The following is a 22,379-nucleotide window of genomic DNA, read 5'->3' as shown; positions in this document are numbered from 1 at the left end:
GGAGCCGACAGGCCGAGCGCAGGCGAGCGCAGGTCCGGCGGGGTGGGGCCGAGCTGCGCGCGACCCTCGGCGCGCTCCGGGAAGCTGGCCCGAGCGACCGCTCTGGTCACCGCGGCCGTGGGCTCTATGACACCGCTCTGGCTGGCGGAATTGGGAGGAGTCAGTGGAGAAGGCGGAGACCGCCGGGCACCGAGCGCGTTGGCGCGGACTTCTCGCGGAATAGTGTTGCGAGAATTAGCAAGTCCCGCGCTTGCGCACTGCAGCGGCGGCCAGCGGCGCGGCTGACGCGTGAAGGAGGTCTAGCTAGTGTGAAGGCCGGTTCGGCCTTGAGCCCCTGCCACCATGAGTGGGACCTTAGCGAAGATCGCGGAGATCGAAGCCGAGGTAAAGGGCACAGTCGGCGCTTCCCTGCCGGCCCGAGCATCACTTCTGCGGCACCGCCGCTCCTCCGGTGTTTCCATCCGCGTCGTCAGGGCCTGGTTTCCGATCCAAGTCCACCAATTCCCATCGCTCCCTCAGTCAAGACCTGCACTACCGCTTCAGCCCCTTACCCATGCAGCCCCCTCCCTGAGGTCCTCTTGGTTCTGGGCTTCTCAGCTTCCGTCAGCCAGCTCCTTTGCTCTGCCTCCCACATCCCACACCCAGCCCTTGGCCAATACTCGCTCTGGTGCTCGGAGCGTGTCTCGACATTATTTCAGGTTTTCTTGGTTTTCTCTGAGCCACACGACTTCTCTCCCAGACTCCGTGACCTGATCACGATATTTTAAGGTCTTGTCCCATTATTCCTTGCCTACTCGCCCCTTTTGCACGTCACTGCTTGTGGCGGTAAGATCTGGAAGTAAATCGATTCTACCTGGATAGTGTGTCGTCCCTGAGAAGTTCAGAGCTTTTTTTTTTTTTTTCAGAGCTGGGGACCGAACCCAGGGCCTTGCGCTTCCTAGGCAAGCGCTCTACCACTGAGCTAAATCCCCAACCCCTAGTTCAGAGCTTTTTAAAGTCAGTAAAGAGGCGCCCTTCTTTTAGGTCAGGTACGGTAGAAACGAATCAGCAGATGGATTTCAATTCCATCTGTGGATAGGAATTGGAATGACCTTGGGTCCTGTCACTTTGGGCCTCATTTCTTCTGTGGTGAAGAAAATTAACTGGATGGTGAGAAGAGGGAATTCAGAATTTTTGTGTATGTCTCTGTCTCTGTATATATGTGTATGTATATATAAACTTGAAGAAATCGTTCTTTTCAGTCATGGCTTCTGGGATTGAGTTTAGGTCTTCAAGTTTGGCAGCAAGTCCACTTACTCTGAGTCTGCCTAACTGGCCAATGGTTTTTCCCTCTCCCCTCTCTCTCCTTTGTGGGGAGACAGGGTCTTGCTGGATGTCATGGATCTCACTGTGTAGACCAACTGGCCTTGAACTCAGATCTGCCTCTGCTTCCAGAGTGCTGGCATTAGCCAGGCTTGGATTTTTCTCTTTTAAAAATACTTAGGTGGATCTCAGGTGTCAGAGGCCGGTGGTATATTATTATGAGTTTGATGCCAGCCTGGTTTACATAGAACGTCTAGGACAGTCAGGACTACATAAAGAGACCCTGTCTCAAGAAATCTTAAAATGGTTACACTGACATTAGTAGGAACTAGAAAACCAAAACATAATGTTCTCAGTTTTTGGGAACATTCAGGATTTTTTTTTCCTGAAATGCAGATTTTATGGCTGTGTTTTTTTTTTTTTTTTCCTTTACAGATGGCTCGGACTCAAAAGAACAAAGCTACAGCACATCACCTTGGACTGCTTAAGGCTCGCCTTGCTAAGCTTCGAAGAGAGCTTATCACTCCAAAAGGTGGTGGTGGTGGTGGGCCAGGAGAAGGTTTGTAGCTCCATGTAATGTGTGTATATACATAATATGGATGTGTGGTTTCTGTTAAGCTAATACAATTATCTAATGTATGTATCTGTGTGTTCTCTATTCATATGGCCATAGAATTTTTTTGGTTTTCCTTTCAAAACAAGGTCTCATTATATACCTCTTACCTGGAACTCACTATATAGTCTAGGCTAGCCTCAAACTCACAGAGATCCATTTGCCTCGCAAGTGCTGGGATTAAAAGTGCACAGCACTGAGTATGTGTCTGTGTGTGCATATGTGCTTAGGAAGACCAGACATTACTACTTTACTTATTTCCTTTTTTTTTTGTTTTGTTTTGTTTTAAATTGAGGTAGTGTCTTACTGATTCTGAAACTCACCAGTTCAACTAGACCCTCGAGGAATTCATAGGTTCCAGGTGCGTGTTCCTGTGTTCCTTTAGCCAAACTTTACCTGTGGGTGCTGGGAACCCAATTGGGTCCGCATGCACACTGATCACAGAGCTGTCTCCTATCCCAATAATTTTTTTTTTGTTTTTTGTTTTTTTTTTTTTGGAGCTGGGGACCGAACCCAGGGCCTTGCGCTTCCTAGGCAAGCGCTCTACCATTGAGCTAAATCCCCAACCCCCCAATAATTTTTTAACATTTAAAAATTCATTTATCTTGCCTGTGTAATTAATATTTATTTTTATTTTATTTTATTTAATTTATTTATTTATTTATTTTTGAGTCAGGGTTTCTTAGTGTAACCAGCCCTGGTTTTTCTGGACTCTCTTTGTAGACCAAGCTGGCCTTGAACTCAAAGAAATATGCTGGTCTTTGATTCTCAAGTGCTGGGATTAAAGGTGTGTAACCACACATCAGGCTGTAATTGATGTTTTTAGTTGGAAAGTGGTGGCTAGAAGTGAAAACTAGAGGGTAGAGGAGGAAAACTGATATCAGCTTCTAGCTACATTCGCACACACACAATTTCAAAAGCTACTAACATACCTGTAATCATGGTACTTGGGAATGAGGCTGGAGAGTGCAGAATCCAGCCTTGCGGTATAGCCTGGGCTACATAGGTATATCCTAGTTCAAAAAATCTGATCATACCATTCCCAGGGATAGGAGAGACTCTAAACCAGAGTTAAACACAGGGCCCCAAATCTGCATCTTGTTTTTTTGTGGTTTGGTTTTGTTGTTTGAGACACCCTTACTCTGTAGACTAGACTGGCCTTAACTCTCACAGTGCCATCTGCCTCTGACTCCAGAATGCTGGGATTAAAGGTGTATACCATTAATCCTGGCTTTATGTTTTTGATATTTTTAATTTAATAATTTAAGTTTATATATGTGCCAGGGCTAGTGGTATATTCCTTTGATCCCAGCATGTAGGGGGCAGGACAGCCAGAGCTACATAGTTAGACCCTGTCTCAAAAGAAACAATTAAAAAAAAACCAAATAAAATAAATTTGTGTGTGTATGTTGTTACTTGTTTGTATGTGCACCAGTGCTTTCAGAGCCCAGAAAAAAGGAATAAAATCCCTTGGAACTGCACATAGAGCTACACATGCTAAGAACTAAGCCTGGGTGCTTTGCAAGAGCAGCAAAGAGCCATCTCCAACCCCTATGCTATCTTGTGTGTTTGAATGGTGTGTGAAGGGCCCCTGGAGGCCAGAAGGGCATATTGTATCCGTCCGACCCCTTGAGACTGGAGCACAGATGCTCGTTAGCTGTGATGAAGACATTGAGTCTGCTCCTCTGCAGAGCAGTCAGTGCTCCAGCCCCAGTGCTTCATGCTTTTGAGAAAGGATCTCAGCTATTCCAAGCTGGCCTCTAAACTTTAGTTCTTCCTGGTTTTTGCCTTTCAAGTATTGTGATTGCAGACATGTATCACCATGCCTGGCTAACCTTCATCATCATTGTCTCCTCTTCCTCTTTTCCTTTTTTCTTTTTTTGGGACAGGGTTTCTCTGTATAGTCCTGGCTGTCTTGGAACTCACTATGTAGACCAAGCTGGCTTTGAACTCAGTGTTCCACTGCCTTTGCCTCCTGAGTGCTGGGGTCAAAGGCATGTGTTGCCACTGCCTGGCAGATGAATTCTTTTGCAGTCTTTGGGCCTTAAAAATTATGCAAAACTTATAATTCAAGTGATAAAGGATTTCTTTGTTTTATTCAAGTACTGCATTAAATTGAATTGTGAATTTCATGCTTGAGTTGTATTTAGAAGTAAGTTAAAAAGAAAACCAGACCAGCAACAATATGTAAAGAATTAGGTGAGGTGTACTACACCTAAGGAAAACACCTGTGTTTTTGACGTTTCTTTATTGTTTTAGGTTTTGATGTGGCCAAGACAGGCGATGCTCGAATTGGGTTTGTGGGTTTTCCCTCTGTGGGGAAGTCAACTCTGCTAAGTAACTTAGCAGGAGTGTATTCTGAAGTGGCAGCCTACGAGTTCACTACTTTGACCACAGTACCTGGTGTCATCAGATACAAAGGGGCCAAGATCCAGGTGAGTACGATTTTTCAGGCCAAGAAAGGGAAGAAATGCATTCTTTTCATTCATTGAGGAAGCACTTTATTAGTAGCCCATAGTACGTCAGCCCTCATCTCTTAACAGCTGCTGCACTTAGCAGTAAAGTTATTACAGTGAACAAGGGCCCATGAAGGTATAAGAAAGTAGGGTTTCTCTTTCATCTGACAGTGAGGGAAGAACATCTGAGACAGGACTTTATGCATAAAATGACTTGTAGAAGTCAGTCTTTTTTAAGAAAAGGTCTTTTTTAAAAATTTTATTATTTATCTTTATTTCATGTTCGTTGGTGGTTTGCCTGAATATAATTCTGTGTGATGGTGTAGTTGCCTCTGGAACTAGAGTAACAGACAGTTGTGAGCTGCCATGTGGGTGCCATAATGTAGAGGTCGCATAGACTGATAGCCCTGTCTGGTCGGCTTGTGTGAGTTTGGTATGGCCTGGCCCTTGAGATAGCACAAGGATCACCTAGGCTGTTAGCCACTTCTAGTCCCAGTCTTAAGGGCAGAAAACAAGTTATCCATTTTTTTCCTTTGAAAAGACAACCCTGTGAGCATAACATTTCTGGGTTCACTAATGTTATCTGTGAGTTCAAGGACCTTTGTGCTCCTAACACAAAGAAAGGTTGGACTTAGTTCTAATAACTTTTAGATATTAGAGAAATACGAGTATCAAAGAGGATACTTGTCAGTGTGATTGGTCAATAATTGGTTGTTTTTTTTTTCCCCCATTCTTAATCTTGCAGCTCCTGGATCTCCCAGGTATCATTGAAGGTGCCAAGGATGGGAAAGGTAGAGGTCGTCAGGTCATTGCAGGTCAGTGGTCTGGGGCTGTCCCCTGGGGTATCACAGATAGCTTCTGTTGGATAGCACTCTTGAACTACCCACTCCTGTGAGTTCTGGCCAGTGCACAGGTCATCATTTTTTTTCCCAGCGTGATCTTTATTCAGTAGAAATCCTTAATTTTGAGAGATTGTAATTTGCCTCTAGTATTTTTTAGATTTATTTTATGTTATTTATAAGGATTGCTTTGGCTGCATGTCTATGTGTGTATCACATGTGTGCCTAGTGTCTGGGGAAGCCAGAAGAGGTGGTCATAGCCCCTGAACTGGAGTTTATAAGGGCCTGCCACCATGCCCAGCATTTTTATTATTTTTTTAATTTTTAAAAATTTTTTGGCATCAGTTCTGGGGATTAAACTCAGGTTCTGAAGTAAGTACTTTACTTACTGAACTATCTCCCCAGCCTTGGAAGCTCTTATCCTTAATCTTTCCTTAAGTTTCATTGTTATTATTTATATTTATTTTTTGTGTGAGCATTTAGTTTGTATGCATGTGTAGCTTAGTGCCCGTGGAAGTCAGAAGAGTGCATTGGATCCCCTAGAACTGGAATTATGGATAGTTATGAGTGCTAGGAAACAAACCTAGCCTAGGTTCTTTGCAAGAACAGCAAGTGCTTTCAAACATTGAGTCATCTCTCCAGCCCTGGAACTTAATATTGTTAATATTTATAATGCTTTTAGTCTCTGTGACAAAACATGTCACAAAAAATTAAAAGGAGAAAAGATTTATTTTGGCTTGTTTCAAGAGCTGTCCATCTAATATGTCAGGGAGGACCTAACAGCATCTTATATTGGTCAGGAGAGGAGGTGGAGGGAAAGAGAGAGGATGAGGAGGGGACAGTCTAATAAATACACAGAAAGATTCAACATTGTCATTGCCACCATCGAGAGAAGTCATTGAATACTAATTAGTATTACCATTGGCTGTTGGTAAGGATGTGAAGTACTTGGAGTTTTTATTCACTGCTAATGGTAATATAAACTGATATAAACACTTAAGTGACGGTTTAACAGTTTCTAATCATTTTTGTGTGTGTGTGTGTGTGTGATTTGACACAACAGTTTCACTGGTATTTATCTAGGAAAAATGAAAACTTACCCACAGAAAGACTTCTCCATGACTGTTTATAGCAGACTCAAATTATACTTCCAAGTAAAAAGTAATACATGTCCTTCCATAGGTGATATCAGGGAATAGATTACTATTTAGTTATAAAAGAAACAAATGGCTGACATGTATACAATGTGATTGAATATTAAGTGTCAGATTAAAAGATTTGAGCAGAAAAGGTGACCTTTGCATTTTTGTGAAATTCTAAAAGGTACAAACTACCTACAGAGATAGAGGGCATCTCTCCAGCCCTGACTGGCTTGTTTTTGACCATAGTCAGTCTCACGTAGCCTGGTTGACCTTAATTTGTTATGTAGCTGAGCCTGTCCTGATCTTTGTGCTGGGATTGCAAGTGTCTATTGCTACAAATATCTTGACTGTCCAGACTACTGTGGTGATTATATATCATTAAACCATCTGCTACAGGGCTGGAGAGATGGCTCAGCGGTTAAGAGCACCGACTGCTCTTCCAGAGGTCCTGAGTTCAATTCCCAGCAACCACATGGTGGCTCACATCCATCTATAATCAGGTCTGGTGCCCTCTTCTGGCCTGCAGGTGCATACATGCAGGCAGAAAGCTGTATGATGTATACATAATAAATAAATAAATGTTTAAAAAAAAAAAACATCTGCTACAAATTGTTCTTGTGAAATTGTAATTCAATAAGATTGATTAAATTATGTTAATTGAGGGCAGGAGAGATAGCTCAGTGGTTAAGAGCTGGTCTTGCAGAGGATGCGGGTTTGGTTCTCAACACCCACATGGCAGCTTGCAGCCCTCTGTGTCTCCGGTTTCTGGATCTTCCGGCCTTTGGGAGGAGTGTTCAGGCGGAGTGTTCAGGCGAACACTCAGTCACATTAAGAAACAATGGAATTTTAGAGTTTGTACTTTTCAAAAATGTTCCTAAACTTATTTGATGTGTATCTTTCTTTCTTTTTTTTTTTTTTAAAGATTTATTCATTTATTATATATAAGTACACTGTAGCTGTCTTCAGACACACCAGAAGAGGGCATCGGATCTCATTACAGATGGTTGTGAGCCACCATGTGGTTGCTGGGAATTGAACTCAGGACCTCTGGAAAAGCAGTCGGAGCTCTTTTTTTTTTTTTTTTTCTTTTTTTTCTTTTTTTCGGAGCTGGGGACCGAACCCAGGGCCTTGTGCTTGCTAGGCAAGCGCTCTACCACTGAGCTAAATCCCCAGCCCCTGCAGTCGGAGCTCTTAACCGCTGAGCCATCTCTCCAGACCAATGTGTATCTTTCTTTTGATTGTCTTAATCATATATAAAAGATGGGCCAGTTTTCTGGGTGGTAGCCTTGTGACTGTAAGACATAACTACAAACTGATAGTATAAATATTTGGAAATCTTAACCATTTTATATGTATATAACAAAGTAAAACCATCTCAGCTAGGGCCAGAAACACTTGTGTCTGAGTTTTGGATTCTATTTGAGGCTGTGTGTATTCAACTTATGGTATCATTTTTTTTTTTACCCTCAGTGGCCCGAACGTGTAATTTGATCTTGATTGTTCTGGATGTCCTAAAACCCTTGGGGCACAAGAAGATAATTGAAAATGAGTTGGAAGGCTTTGGGATTCGTTTGAACAGCAAACCCCCCAACATTGGCTTTAAGAAGAAAGACAAGGGAGGCATTAATCTCACAGCCACTGTAAGTAGGGAAGGTGACAGGGGGCAGATCCGCTGACTGAGGGATTGCGGGAAGAGTGGATCCAAATGTGCAGAAATGGATAATTTGGGAATTTTCTGGCTTTTTTAATGACTGATAAAGACAAGTTAGACAGGAGTTATTCTCAGATTTACTTTTTTCAACTTTATTTCTTCCTTTTGGTTCTCTACCTAGGATGGTGCAGACATTTGGAACAATATTTCTACGAATTAGTTGCCAATATCTTGTGCTTTCATTTATTTATCGTGACTTATAAAGAACTAACCAGAGGCTAAGGATTATTTTAAGCTCTGGACAGTGACAAAGGGAGGGAGGATATAGAGGAAGGCACAAAGTAGTCACGGACTCTGGTTTTGGGTAAGTGAACAGTTACTGAGGAAATAAATAGACTGAGAAGTTTAAGATGCAGAGGAAAGTAGAGAAAGGGAGGAGGCTGGAATTGTCCCCTCCCCACACTGTCTGTGGGCTTCAGACTTACAGTGAACTCCAGCTTTTCCTGCTTCTCTGCCTCTTGAGAGCTGGGCTGAAAAGTGTGGCCCATTGTGCCTGGTTTATGGGCTTTCTGGGGATCGAACCCATGGTTTTGTGTATCCTACCTAAGTGCATTTTTACCTTTTCTTTTTTTTTTTGGAGACACAGTTTTTCTCTGTAGTACTGGACTGGAACCTGCTTTTTAGACCAGGCTGGCCTTGAACTCAGGTCTGTCTGCCTCTGCCTCCCTAGTACTGGGATTAAAGGCCTGTGTCACCACGCCTGGCTTTGGGGCTGCCTTTCCAAGTGCAGTGTCAGTGAAATATTCCCTGGTGACCTGAGGGTGTCAAGCAGTCACACATCCTGGGGAGTTTGTTTGGTGCTGGTGAGGTGCGAGTTCCTGCTGTATAGACAGGAAAAGCGAGTGAACAAGCCTGGAAAAGTAGCCAGAAACAGCATAGGCTGTTCACTGTGTTCTGACCCGCCCACCCAGTAACCTTGACTGACTTGCATGCTTTTGAATATTTTTATAAGTTTTTATTCATTTTTTATGTGTCTGAGTGTTTTGCCTGCATCTATGTGTATCACATTTGCATAGTAACTGAGGAGACCAAAAGAGGGCACCTCGTCCCCTGGAGTCTCAGACCCCTTGTGAGTTGGGGGCTGAAACCAGGTCTCCTGCAAGAGCAGCAAGCGCTCAACTGCTGAGCCGTCTCTCCACCCCAGCCTTTATTTTTTAGTTTACTTTATTTAAAAAGATTTATGTATTTATTTTATGTATATGAGTATACTGTCGCTGACTTCACACACACCAGAAGAGGGCATCAGATCCCATTACAGATGGTTGTGAGCCACCACGTCGTGGTTGCTGGGAATTGAACCCAGGACCTCTGGGAGAGCAGTCAGTGCTCTTAACCACTGAGCCATCTCTCCAACCCTATTTTTTTACTTTATATTTTAGTGTTTTGAGACAAGGTCTCTTATATACCAGGCTGGCCATGAACTTGTTATGTTTCCAAGGCTTACCTTTAACTCCTGACTCTCCTTTCACCTCTTACATGTTAGAGTCATAGGCATATGATACCACACCTGACTTTTATACTCAGGTTCTAATGCAACCCAAATAAGCTTCTGTGTTGAATTGTTTTAAGAGATAGAATGAAGGAACCACATAAGAGAGTATTACAGTGGTTCTTTGAAGAACTATGTCTTGGAGTATACTGGCATATTCCTGTAATTTCAGTAGTTTGGAAATGGAGGCAGACCAATTGTAAGATAGCTTGGGCTACATAGCAAAATCCTGTCTTAAACACTAAAGGCTTTGGTTGCGCAGTGGTGGTGGTGCACGCCTTTAATGCATCAGTGGGGAGGCAGAGGCCGGTTGTTCTCCTGAGTTCTAGGGCAGATAGAACTTCACAGAGCAACCCTATCTTAAAAAAAAAAAAGCAACAACAATAAAGGTTTTATTTTTATTTCATGCATATGGCTGTTTTCTCTGCATGATACATTAGTGCATGACTTGTATGCTTGGTGCTAGGAGGCCAAAGGATGGTTTTTAGGTGGCCTGGAAGTCTCTGGAGACCATATTGGTTTTGAATTCAAAAGAGCACTTTGAATTCAAAGAGGCTTTCCTCTGCCTGCTGATACTGTCATTAAAAATGTCCATCATCAAAGCTAGAGAATGACATCTTTTTTAAAAAAAATTACGTTTTATTTTGTATATGTGTGTGGGAGTGGTGAAGTGGGTGTTCATTGTGGTCAGAAGAGGAATTGCAGACATCAGTTTTCTCTTCCAACTGTAGGTCCTGATAATTGAATTCAGGGTGTCAGGCTTGGCAGCAGGCCCCTTTGCCTACCGAGCATCTCACCCTGAAAATGTCTTCCTTTTATTTTGTTTTAATTTTGTGTTTATGTGGAGGGGTCCAGTATTTGCTTGTGAGTTCAGGTGCCCAAGGATCAAGATGGTGTCAGGTCCTCTAGAATTAAGAGTCACAGGTGTTTGTGAGCCTCCCTAGGTGGACACTGGGAATGAATTGTGGTTCTCTGCAGTAACAGTAAGTACTCTTAACTGCAGAGCCATCCCTCCAGCCCCCTCCCTAACTTCTTTTTTTTTTTTTTTTTGGTTCTTTTTTTTCCGGAGCTGGGGACCGAACCCAGGGCCTTGCGCTTCCTAGGTAAGCGCTCTACCACTGAGCTAAATCCCCAGCCCCCCCTCCCTAACTTCTTAAAGCGGGCTTGTAACAGGAGGAGAGGTGGGTGATTCTGAATGCAGCCAGTAGGACTTAGAGCCTCATTATGAATAAGAGGTGATTGTGCTTCTCTGAAGAACTAGGTCTTGTAGTATAGTAGTATATTCTTCTGAACTAGAAAAATGAGCTTTTATACATCGGTAATTTTATTATATATTTGCACTTTTTTTTTTTAAACACATTTGCAGGGCAAAGTCATGGGAAGAGCAGGACAGTGGATTTGAGATACTAATTAGCTATCCAGTGCTTCTCTTAGGAATGCCTTTGGAAAATGCTCTAGACTGGAGGAGGATAGAAGTTTGGTGGTAGTCAGAAGCCTAGCTGATATCACTAAGGATATTAGTATAAATAGAAAAAAAAATTAAGACAAGATGGTTTAAGAAGGAAAACTGGAGAAAATTAGACTGTTATTGAGACCAAATAAAGAAAATGTTTCCGGTAGAAGGAAATTGAGCTGGGGCTGGGGATTTAGCTCAGTGATAGAGCGCTTACCTAGGAAGTGCAAGGCCCTGGGTTCGGTCCCCAGCTCCGAAAAAAAGAACCAAAAAAAAAAAAAAAAAAAAAAAAAGAAGGAAATTGAGCAGTGTAATCAAATGCTGCAGTTTTGGTCAATGAATTAAGGTCTGAGAATTACCTGAGAGTTCAGATGAACAAAGGTTAAACTATCTTTCCCAGGAGATATCCCCATTTATTTTGTTATAATATTTGAATTTATGAAATCTTTGAATTTAGTATGCTATAGCTGTTGTAAATAACTCTGTTAGGTGGTTTGAACAACAGAATTATCAAAGTGATTGTTAGGTTGATACTGAAAGTAGGACTCTGTCCTAATTACCCTCTGATTATTTCCTTAAAGATGATGCCATCAGTTACTGTCATATTCTGAGATATGGAGTATGGACTAAAGTGTATGAGTACGGGGAATGGGCGAGGGTACAGCATACAGTTTAGAACATTACACTCTGCCTCTGAGTTTAGAAAGGGGTTTCAGTTATGGTCTACTATAAATTATTAACTCTCGTCCAGGGCAATGTAATGACTTTAAATTTAAGCTAGAATTTTTAGGTGTAGGACTGGATTACAGCTCGTAGATAGGATGCTTGCTTAGCATGTACAGAGCCCTGGGTTGAATTCACAATACCACATTAACAGAGCATGGGGTTGCATGCCTGTGGTCCAATCACCTGGGAATTATAGTTAGGAGGATCAGTGTTATTCTTGGCTACTTGGTGAATTTGAAATCATTCTGAAAGAGTAAAGTACATGGAGGGTGGGCATGGTGGTGCATGCCTTTAATTCCAGTACCCAGGCAGAGGATGGTTGATGTCTGTAAGTTCCAGGCCACCTAGAGCTATGTACTAAGATACTGTCTCAAAAAGAAAAGGACGTGGTTGCCCATCCTTCCTGATTTCTTACTGTTTACTCTGTCTGTGCAGTGTCCTCAGAGTGAACTAGATGCTGAAACGGTGAAGAGCATTCTGGCTGAATATAAAATTCATAATGCTGATGTAACTTTGCGTAGTGATGCCACAGCTGATGACCTCATCGACGTGGTTGAAGGAAACAGGTACTTAGTGTGACTTTGTGCTGAGTTTAAAGCTTTTGAAGGAAATGGTGGGCCATGGATCTGGAAGATATGGGTCAAGACAACCCCAGCTGAGCTGGTGTCCCTTACAGTGGAGCCTTGAGTTCTTCAGCTGTCAGGTGCGGGTTGGTCTCCATTTCTAACTTCTTCCCTCTGCAGTTTGATTAATAATGATGTTTCTTGATTCATTTACTTGCTGTGATCTATGCTGCCTCCTCTTGAGCTCTGTTAGTGACTGTTAAAGAGAGAGGTCAGTCCGCTCTCCAGTTGCCCAAATGAGCAGTGGTGTAGGCCATTTTGCAGCAGTCAAGAGAGCTGAACCCTTGTTCTGTGAAATACTACTACTGTTAGCACTTGAATAATTTGAACCACTCTGTTGAAGTTATTCCTAACATTTACAGAGAATCTTCTTACTTTTTGTGTTTATAAGAAGAATTTGACTTTAACTGAAAACAAATGCTTTGGGCATTTTAAGTGAAGCAGTTAAACACTGAGAAGTTGCAACTTGCCTAATTACTTGTAATCTTAGCTGTGATACTGATTGGACACTAGAGGTTTAACATTACTAAATGATATATTTTAAAAGTAAATTTAGGGCTGGAGAGATGGCTCATTGGTTAGGAGCATTGACTGTGCTTCCAGAGGCCCTGAGTTCAATTCCCAGCAACCACATGGTGGCTCACAACCATCTGTAATGGGATCTGATGCCCTCTTCTGGTGTGTCTGAAGACAGTGACAGTGTACTCATAAACTAAATCTTTAAAAATAAATAATAAATAAAGGTATACGTCTTTAAGAGGCAAGCAGATCTTTTGAGTTGATGGCCAGCCTGGTCTCAGATTGAGTTCTAGGACAGCATGGACTAACTGTCTCAAAGAATAAAAGTTTAGTCTTTAAGAATTACCATGGGGGTTGGGGATTTAGCTCAGTGGTAGAGCACTTGCCTAGGAAGCGCAAGGCCCTGGGTTCGGTCCCCAGCTCCGAAAAAAAGAACCAAAAAAAAAAAAAAAAGAATTACCATGAGCTGGGGCTATAATTCAGTGACTCAGTCCTGGCCCTACCATGCACAGAGCTCTACTTTCATGTTCATGTGCCTGCGCCCGTGTGCAAGTGCCCACGGAGGCCGGAAGTGGGTATTATCCACTGGAGTCGCAGGCGGTAGTGAGCTGTCCAGTTTGGGTGGTGGTAACCAAACTGAGGTCTTGTAGAGCAGCAGCAAGTCCTCTCGACTGCTGAGCTCTCTCTAGCTGCTTGCATTCATTTCTGTAGAGAACTAAAGAAATATATTGACTGTGATCTTGCACCTTCGGTCCTAGGGATCAGACTCGGCATCAGGCTTGCCCGGGAGGTACTTATACATGCTACTTCCTGTGACCCAGGATGATGGATGCTTTGGGGAGCCTCTGATTTGGGGCTTAGGTGCAGGAGCGCTTGTGGTAGTCACTGTTTCGTCAGCAATCCAAGTTACCATTTCTTCTTCTTCCGTAGAGTTTATATTCCCTGTATCTATGTATTAAATAAGATTGATCAGATCTCCATTGAGGAGTTGGATATTATATATAAGGTGCCTCACTGTGTACCCATCTCTGCTCATCACCGCTGGAATTTTGATGACCTTTTGGAGAAGATCTGGGACTATCTGAAACTAGTGAGAATGTGAGTCTGAATGATAGCTTTTGGGGAGCTTTAATAAAATGGCTCTTTTCTGGAGATAGAAGTGAAGTGCTTCCTATAGACAGTTGGTCATGTTGAGGTCGCTGTCCTCAGATTGGAGATCACCCTGGCCTGGTCTCAGAGTGATAGAGGGTTGGTTTATATTCAGCTCATGCACACTTTTAAGAAGGCAGCAACCCTTGTGTCTCTTTTCTATTCTAGTTACACTAAACCCAAAGGCCAGTTACCAGATTACACGTCTCCAGTAGTCCTGCCTTATTCTAGGACCACGGTGGAAGATTTCTGCATGAAGATTCACAAAAATCTGATCAAAGAATTTAAATAGTAAGAATCATGGGCATGTGTTGTCTCCTTTTCTTACGAGTTCCTGATTTCATTAATAGTACTAATTCTTAGAGGAGGATTAAAGAAACCAGGTAACAAAGAGGCTTCTGAAGAGATTTCTTGATTTCCCTCTTTTTTTGTAATTTGACAAGGCTTCATTGTGTAGCTCTAGCTAGTCCGGCCTTGAACTCACCGGTCACTGAGATCTGCCTACCTCTGCCTTCTGACAACAGGGGTTATATGTGTGTACTGCCATGACTACCCTCCTCTTATGGGTTTTTTTTTTTTTTTAGTGTGTGTGTGTGTGTGTGTGTGTGTGTGTGTGTGTGTGTATGCATGCATGTATGTTTCAGTGTGATGCTGGGAATCAAACTTTTGTTCTCTGTAAGAGCATCAATGCCCTCAACCACTTAGCCATCTTTCCAGCTCCCTCTCAGTGTCTCTGAAACAGGGTTTCTCTGTATGGTCCTGGCTATCCTGGAATTCATTCTGTACACCAGGCTGGCCTCTGCCCCTGGAGTGTTGAGATTGAAGATGTGTACCTCCATGGCCTAACTTTCTTAGTATGTTCTTTTTGGGTTTTTTTTGTTTTTTCTTTTTTTCGGAGCTGAGGACCGAACCCAGGGCCTTGCGCTTCCTAGGTAAGCGCTCTACCACTGAGCTAAATCCCCAGCCCCTCTTAGTATGTTCTTTTTTTTTTTTTTTTGGTTCTTTTTTTCGGAGCTGGGGACCGAACCCAGGGCCTTGTATGTTCTTAAAGCCATGCCTAATTGGAGCAAGAGGAGTTCCAGAGGCATCTTCAACTCAGGAGTGTTTGGTGGGACATAGATTTCTGCCTTGTCCTCATTAATTCTTCATCTTTTTGGCAGATATTATTAGTTTTAGGGGCTGGGAAGATGGCTCAGTGGATAAGAGTGCATGCATTGAAAGCAAGAAGACCTGAGTTCAAATCCCCTGCTGTCACATGAAAGCTGTGCATGGCCCACATGCCTATAAGCCTAGCGTTAAAGACAGGTGGCGACTGCAAGCTTCATGGCTAGCAGCCTCAGCCCTTCTGGCGAAGTTGTAAGTGCACTTAACTGCTTAGCCACCTTTCTAGCCTGTTTTGCTTTTGTTTTTGAAATGTTGTCTCTCTGTGTAACATCCCTGGTTGTCTTGGAACTCACAAAGATTTACCTGCCTCTGCCTCCTGAGTGCTGGGATTAAAAGTATCTTCCATTTCTGGCTCAGCTCATTTAAACTTTAACTGGCTATGAAATGACAGCAATCCCATGACCTAGTGTGCAACACTGCTCCAGAAAGTGTTTGTTTATTTGATAGTTTTCGACAAAGGAGGGCTTTTGTAGTTCAGTGTCCGTTAAGACCCAGGAAGCTACGTTTGATAAGTTTGGCACCTGGGCGGTTAGGGCAGCAGCTGCTTGTTTCTCCACTGACTCTTTATTCCTTTCTGTACAGTGCTTTGGTCTGGGGTCTCTCTGTGAAACATAATCCTCAGAAAGTGGGTAAAGACCATACGTTGGAAGATGAAGATGTCATTCAGATCGTGAAGAAGTGAAATCCTGATCCGGTCTGCTGGCCGAGCACAGCAGTGTTCCTTATGACCAAGTACCTTCCTCAGCCCCTTCTGTCTTTGGCAGCCTCTGGATTGGGATATAGGGATGGAGACTTCCAACTGAAACACCACTCTTTTTTTTTTTTTTTCTTTAAAGATAGGGTCTCATGTATTTCAGGCTGGCTTTGAACTCTTTGCTGCTGAGGCTTGCCTTGAATTCTTTTTTTTTTTTTTTTCCTTTTTCTTTTTTTCGGAGCTGGGGACTGAACCCAGGGCCTTGCGTTTGCTAGGCAAGCGCTCTACCACTGAGCTAAATCCCCAACCCCTTGCCTTGAATTCTTTATTCATCAGCCTCCATCTCAAGTGCTGATGCTGTGCCTGCAACACCTCAGCAACGTACCTTCCCTACTTTGGTGTCACTGTCATTGAGCTGTATAAAATCCTGGTGGGCCCATTGGCCATGTGTCATTCACTGTTTTTGTCAGATTTGCTGTGGGATGAGGTGACTGAGAAAACGTCTGCTCCGTCATACGGTCATAGGAAAGGGACCTAGAAAATGTGACATGTGGTGTCCCATGTGTCCATTGGTGGTGTGCAGTAATGATAGGCTTTCCCCTGGGGTTGGCTTTCTGTCCTTTCAAGTGGTCCTTTCTCAGGACATTGGAGAGAGGAAGGTGTACTAGGTAAAGTTAACTACGTGTTTCCCCAGTGCTGGTCTGTTTTCAGGCTGTATAGTATATGCATAGCAGTTGAGTGGACGGCTGTGATGAGACAGGGGGGGTTTGAGTTAGAAGTTTTCCACAAAACTAAAAAGATTACTCAGTTTTTGTGAGCCTCAATTCAGGGACAATTCAGGGACAGTGGGACAATGGCATTACGTTTTAACGTTGGGATTGCTGGCATTAAGGGGTGGGTTAGGGCTTCTCTGTGTTATTTTAATGTGGTTTGAAGGGCTGATAGAGAAGGCCTTGAGAAAAACAAGAGCAGGCTTGTAGGAGAGCAAACTTTGCTTCTGTCTTCAAAGGAGATGAGCTAGAGCCTTTAGAAGTCTGAGGAAAGCTGTGGGGCACACCACACACTCTCTTTGCTCAGGGCTTGACCTGCTCCCTAGTGTTAGCTCTTTTTTTTTTTTTTTTTTTTTTTTTTTTTTTGGTTCTTTTTTTCGGAGCTGGGGACCGAACCCAGGGCCTTGCGCTTCCTAGGCAAGTGCTCTACCACTGAGCTAAATCCCCAACCCGGCCTCAGTGGTTTTAAAGAGGCCTTGAGTCCATTGTTTAGTTCCCTTCTCCATTCCCCCACCTTCCTGCCCAGTTGCCAGTCTCACAGGATTTGAGAAGCTTTACTTGAAGCTGGCGTGGCAAATGCCTGTAATTCTAGAATTTGGAAGGTAGAGGCTAGAGGGTTAGGAGTTCAAGACCGTGCTCAATGGCATGCATAATGGTTCAAGGCTGGCCTTGACTTCAGGAAATGCTATCTCCGGCCAGCCCTCTAACAAACGTTAATTCACTCTTGCCCTTCTTTGGGGCTTAGACTTGATGGTTCTGAAGGGAAGGCAGTTTGTGTCAGATACACCAGCTGGGACTGTGCTGCTGGTGTTTGGGATCTGTGTCAGGTGTTTCCAGGGTTCCGGCCTCTTATCCAAAAAATCGAAACTAGGGCCTCACATGGATTTGCACTAGGAGCAAGGTTTGGAGCAAAACAGTAGTGTAGATTGTGGAAGGATACACTATCAAAGATTAACTGCAGGCTGAGTGAGTTGGGTACTCAAGGACCCAAGGCTAGGGTCTCAAGGTGTCTAAAGAAAGGAAGGGTGGGTTACCAAATGAGCAGAGTTTGAGGTCCTCTATTTTTTTTTTTTTTTTTTTTTTTGGTTCTTTTTTTCGGAGCTGGGGACTGAACCCAGGGCCTTGCGCTTCCTAGGCAAGCGCTCTACCACTGAGCCAAATCCCCAACCCCGAGGTCCTCTATTTTTAAAAAGTTTTAAAATGTTTCAAGGCAGGTCTCTAATGTCCTTGCTGTCCTGGAACTAGGTTGGTTTTGAACTAACAGAGATGATCCCATTTCTGCCTCCCGAGTGCTAATTAAAGGTGTGTGTCACCACGCCTGCCTTGGTGTTTCCTGTTTATAGGTTTTACATTTTCTTTTTTCTTTTTTTTTTTTCTTTTTTCGGAGCTGGGGACCGAACCCAGGTTTTACATTTTCTATTGCATATGTCACTTCCCAAATTACATCTCATTTTAGTCATCTGTGTGCCCAATCATGAGTAAGCATAAGATGGTTTATTAATTTCCCCTAAAAGTTACTTAGAAGACAGTTTGCATTACTGCATACATACTCAGAACCTGTTAAGGCCAGGACAGTCCTTCTATACCTTCATACCTATAAAACATGGTATACCTTTAAGAGGTATACTTTCTAGATTTATTGTCACAGGCAGCCACGTTTGTTCAGCTGTGGGAATGTGCGTAGCCTGTTGCAGTTGAAAGTTTGAAAGCGGTTCTGATGTGTTAGGAGAGGAGTAAGTGCATAGTGTATTTGGTATAGAGTCCAATATGAGAAGATAAGCAGAAGACAAACCAAGTAGGGTCTCAGGTTAAACTCTTAGGCTTTCCTGCCTCAGGCTGCTGGAGTTGCACTCTTACTTATTCATTCGTTCGTTCATTTGTTCTTGCATTCATTCTTTGGCTTGGGACAAGGTCACAGCTGGGTGGTAGTGATGCGTATCTTTAATACCAGCGCTCAGGAGGCAAGTGGTTCTCTGTTTGAGGCCAGCCTGGTCTACAGATGGAATTCTAGAACATCCGGGGCTACATAGAAAAACCTGTTCTCAAAAAAAACAACCCCCACTAAAACAAAACAAAACAAACCCAAAACTAAAGGAGTGGGTATGTGTGTGTGTCTTATCTGGCTAGAATTGAATTTAGAGATACTCCTGCCCCACTCCTGCCCCCCAAGTGTATGGATTAAGGTGTAATTTACTGCATCCACGGGGTGTGTCCTTACAGCCAGACTTTTCTCCTGAGGCCTGAGGAAGACTGGGAGTATGAATCTCATGACATGGAATGAATTTCCTGCTTTGTTTTCTTGGCTTTAGTATAGCTAAGCAGACCCACTATTCTGCACCACTCATTAGTTAGGATGCTAACACAAGCTCAGTGGTTGAAAAGGCATTTTCACAGAAGTCATGGTGCTCCCATGGCTTTTATTAGGTCATTCAATAAGCCAGATTCTTTTTTTTTTTTTTTTTAATTTAAAATAAGCCAGATTTTTTTTCATCTACTCTGTTCACTACAGCTCGTTGGCATTTTTGGGCAGCTAGCTTCCTTCAAAAACAAAATGTCTGCAGAGCCTTGAGCTGAATATCATACAGAGTATTTGCTCAAGACAGGGTCTACGTCTCATTAAATTGCTGAGAAAGGGGGTTGGGGATTTAGCTTAGTGGTCCCCAGCTCCGAAAAAAAAAAATTGCTGAGAAAGGGAAGTGTGTTTAGTCCTATAAATTATGTCGAATCTGTGTGTCCTTCGCAAAGAGGGCTAGTGTCGATCACTGACTAGCCTAGCCTGTAAACATGGCAAGACCTGGTCCCTGAACACTATTCCCACTTCTGATTTCTACTATCTTCCCAAGGACTCCTGGTTCTTCAGCTTCCTTTGGGACAGCTCACTTGCCCTCTTTTAATGTTATTTTTTATTTTTTAAATATGTGTGTGTTTTGATTATATATATCTACATATCACATGTGGGCTTGGATCACTGCAGAGGCCAGAAAAGGGTGTCCGATGCCCTGGAACTAGAGTTAATGACTGATGTGAGCCATTGGGTGCTTGAAATGAAACTTGAGTCCTCTAGAACAGGCAGAGCTGCTGCTTTTTATTTAATTTTTAGCTTAAAGCTTTGTTTCTCACATTTTTCTAGCCTCAAATGCTTCTAAACTTATGCAGTACATACCTGATAACTGCAACGTTGCTCCAAAGAGCCCTTGCCCTCTCTGACACAGGAATGCCTTGCTCTAGGTTATTCTTCTGTTAAATTTATTGAGTAGTTGGGTTCCATGTGTGAGGCACCAGGAAATTGCCCCAGGCATTTCTGCTTTTTCTGTAAGGTTCTGATCCCCTGGAAGACTAAGCATTCATTTTTGAGACTAAGTTTCAGGTAGACAAAGCTTGCCTTGAACCTCACTATATATAGGGCTTATCTTGAATACTCGAGTTCCTTCCACCTTTTCAGTTAGCTTTTGTACACGTTTTTTACATTTCATTTATGTTTAGGAATGCTCTGCAAGTACACCCTGCCAGACAAGAGAATCGTATCCCTTTATAGATTGAACTCAGGACCTCTGGAAGAGCAGCCAGTTCTCTTAACCCCTGAGCCATCTCTCCAGCCCTTGTACACACATTTAATATTCTGTTTCATCTGGCCAATTAGTGTTTGCCTTTGTCTTATCTGTTCTACCAGCTTCATCCTGAAATAATTTTTTTGACAGCTTGACAAATTCTACCCATACCTTACTACCACTGTTGGCTCAGCAGGACACACAGGATAAGCTGACAAGTGGAACGGCTTTTTCCAGATTCCTCTAGAAACCGAGGAGTCACTGAGAGCATGGTGGCATGTAATGAGCTTGGAAGTCCCAGACTGCCCTGACTCACAGCCAGGTTCTGTTGAAGTCTCCCAGTGCAGAGCAAGCAGACTGGGCAGCTGAAGGATTATAATCAGTATTGTCAAGACTTGGGAGCCCTACAGAGAAAGCCCAACAGAATGGAGAATGGGCTATTTTAATCTCTACATTGGAATTAAAATAGCATTTATGGCCCCAAATCCACAATTAATCCAATGATTGGGCTAATTAATATGAACCTGAGAGTAAATATAACAAAAGGACTGGAAAACCTGCAATCAGTGTACTATCTTTCAGAATGCTTTTACATACAATTTACATAGTACTGGACCTCGAGTTCTAAGTAAAAAAAAATTTTTTTAAAGATTTATTTTTATGAGTCCACTGTAGCTGTCTTCAGACACACCAGAAAAGGGTATCAGACCCCATTACAGATGATTATGAGCCACAATGTGGTTGCTGGGATTTGAACTCAGGACCTCTGGAAGAGCAGTCAGTGCTCTTAACCAGTAAGTCATCTCTTCAGCCCATAAGTAAAAATTTTGAGAGGAACTAATACAGCAGAGGCAAGATAAAGAATTAATATAGGCTGGATTAACCAGTAAGTTTCAGAGAAATTACCATATATGACTTCCCTAAAGGTCAGTTTGGTTTTGTAAAGATTATAATATTGATTCCTTGTTATTTGCCACAAGCTACTCTCAGGGTTAGTCCAGCTTAAACTGATGCTATCAGAACTTTATGTGCAGGAGAAATTCTAGAATTTTTTTTTTTTTTTGGGTTCTTTTTTTTTGGAGCTGGGTACCGAACCCAGGGCCTTGCGTTTTCTAGGCAAGCGCTCTACCACTGAGCTAAATTCCCCAACCCCGTAAACTGTCTTTTAGTTCATTGAGGAAATAATCACAGTACCAGTTTTATGGTTCACACGCGTGGCATATGCAACTTTTAATAAACCAAAGAAAAAGTCCCAAATATACAAGTGAAAAAAATCCAAACAGTTGACACAGGCCTAACTGATAGTTACTTTATGTACAGCTGTATGTATAAGTTCAAAAAAGCTATCCTATTTGTATGTACAAAAGTTTATACACAGTTCTGTACATAAGGGTCTATACATTTTATTTTCTCAGAACCCTTAGGTGTCACCTCTAGAAGACACCAACACTTCATTCACATATTTTATAAAAGAAAGACTTCCAGGACTGACAATCTTGTGTCCCTTGTATTTGAACCATGTAGGCTCCATTTGATTATTTAACAGCCTTTTGTCATAATGTAGATCATGGTAGGTATGTGGATCCCCTTAACATTCTCACACAGCGTGCTCCAATGTAAAAAGCCCATTACAAAGATGGGGAATGAAAGTCATGGCCAGGATGCCACCGCAGGTCCAAGTATGGGTGGGCCAGCCTGCCCTGTTCACTGTCTATATTCCAGTTCATCTACACTGATGACTTTGGTGGGCATGGAGGGCAGAGGCTGCTGTAGCACATCTGAGCCAAACCACTTGGCAAGACCCACGGGGGAGCTGCTCCTTTGGCTGGTGCGATGCTCCAGCTGGGAGTGCATATGGGGCAGGCCTGACCGGCTGGGTACATTCGGAGGAGTCTGAACGTTGATAGCTGCTGCCTGGGAACTAGAGCCTGGAGGATGCAGAACTATGGAGAGAAGAGTGTCAGTGCATAGATCTACACTAGGCCTTCATCTACACCTCACCCACTCACCCATAGAACCTCACATGTCTACAAAGAAGGCCCTTGGTTGGATTCTCACTCCCAAGACCTGCTCTGTTTACAGTATTTTCTGATCTACTTGAATGGTTTGTTACTTTTGGGGGTGGGAAGTTTATCAGGATTTAACCAGAAGCTTCCTAAATGTAGAATGCCAGATGACATA

The 22,379-nt window shown here is 42.9% G+C and overlaps 2 protein-coding genes across 5 annotated transcripts in view; one reads left to right on the top strand and one right to left on the bottom strand.

The window, feature by feature from the left end:
• Nucleotides 1-225: 225 nt before the first annotated feature.
• Drg1 (developmentally regulated GTP binding protein 1) lies at nucleotides 226-16,322 on the top strand. 2 transcript variants are annotated; one of them, NM_001009685.1, is given in 9 exon segments: nucleotides 294-384; nucleotides 1,738-1,861; nucleotides 4,175-4,350; nucleotides 5,117-5,186; nucleotides 7,823-7,992; nucleotides 12,167-12,297; nucleotides 13,804-13,971; nucleotides 14,191-14,313; nucleotides 15,769-16,322. In NM_001009685.1, coding segments are annotated over 9 exon segments (1,104 nt in total). In that variant the 5' UTR covers nucleotides 294-342; the 3' UTR covers nucleotides 15,869-16,322.
• Eif4enif1 (eukaryotic translation initiation factor 4E nuclear import factor 1) overlaps nucleotides 16,083-22,379 on the bottom strand; it is a 47,994-nt gene continuing 41,697 nt past the window's right edge. For 2 of the 3 annotated variants that reach the window (XM_006251291.5, XM_006251290.5), the window contains exon 19: nucleotides 16,083-22,141. In XM_006251291.5, the coding sequence (XP_006251353.1) occupies nucleotides 21,903-22,141 (239 nt within the window). In that variant the 3' untranslated portion in view covers nucleotides 16,083-21,902. The remainder of the gene's footprint in view (nucleotides 22,142-22,379) is intronic. The other variant, NM_001107230.1, reaches the window with a different exon arrangement.

The sequence above is a fragment of the Rattus norvegicus genome, chromosome 14 (assembly GCF_036323735.1).
Source record: "Rattus norvegicus strain BN/NHsdMcwi chromosome 14, GRCr8, whole genome shotgun sequence".
NCBI lineage: Eukaryota > Metazoa > Chordata > Mammalia > Rodentia > Muridae > Rattus > Rattus norvegicus.
Note: the sequence above shows the minus strand (reverse complement) of the source record. Positions and strands in the feature narration are given on the sequence as shown.

Coding starts and splice junctions, on each gene's coding strand:
- Drg1 (XM_039092003.1), top strand. CDS start 343: ATGAGTGGGACCTTAGCGAAGATCGCGGAGATCGAAGCCGAG. Junction 1,862..4,174: donor TGGTGGTGGGCCAGGAGAAG/GTTTGTAGCTCC, acceptor TTATTGTTTTAG/GTTTTGATGTGGCCAAGACA. Junction 5,187..7,822: donor AGGTCGTCAGGTCATTGCAG/GTCAGTGGTCTG, acceptor TTTTACCCTCAG/TGGCCCGAACGTGTAATTTG.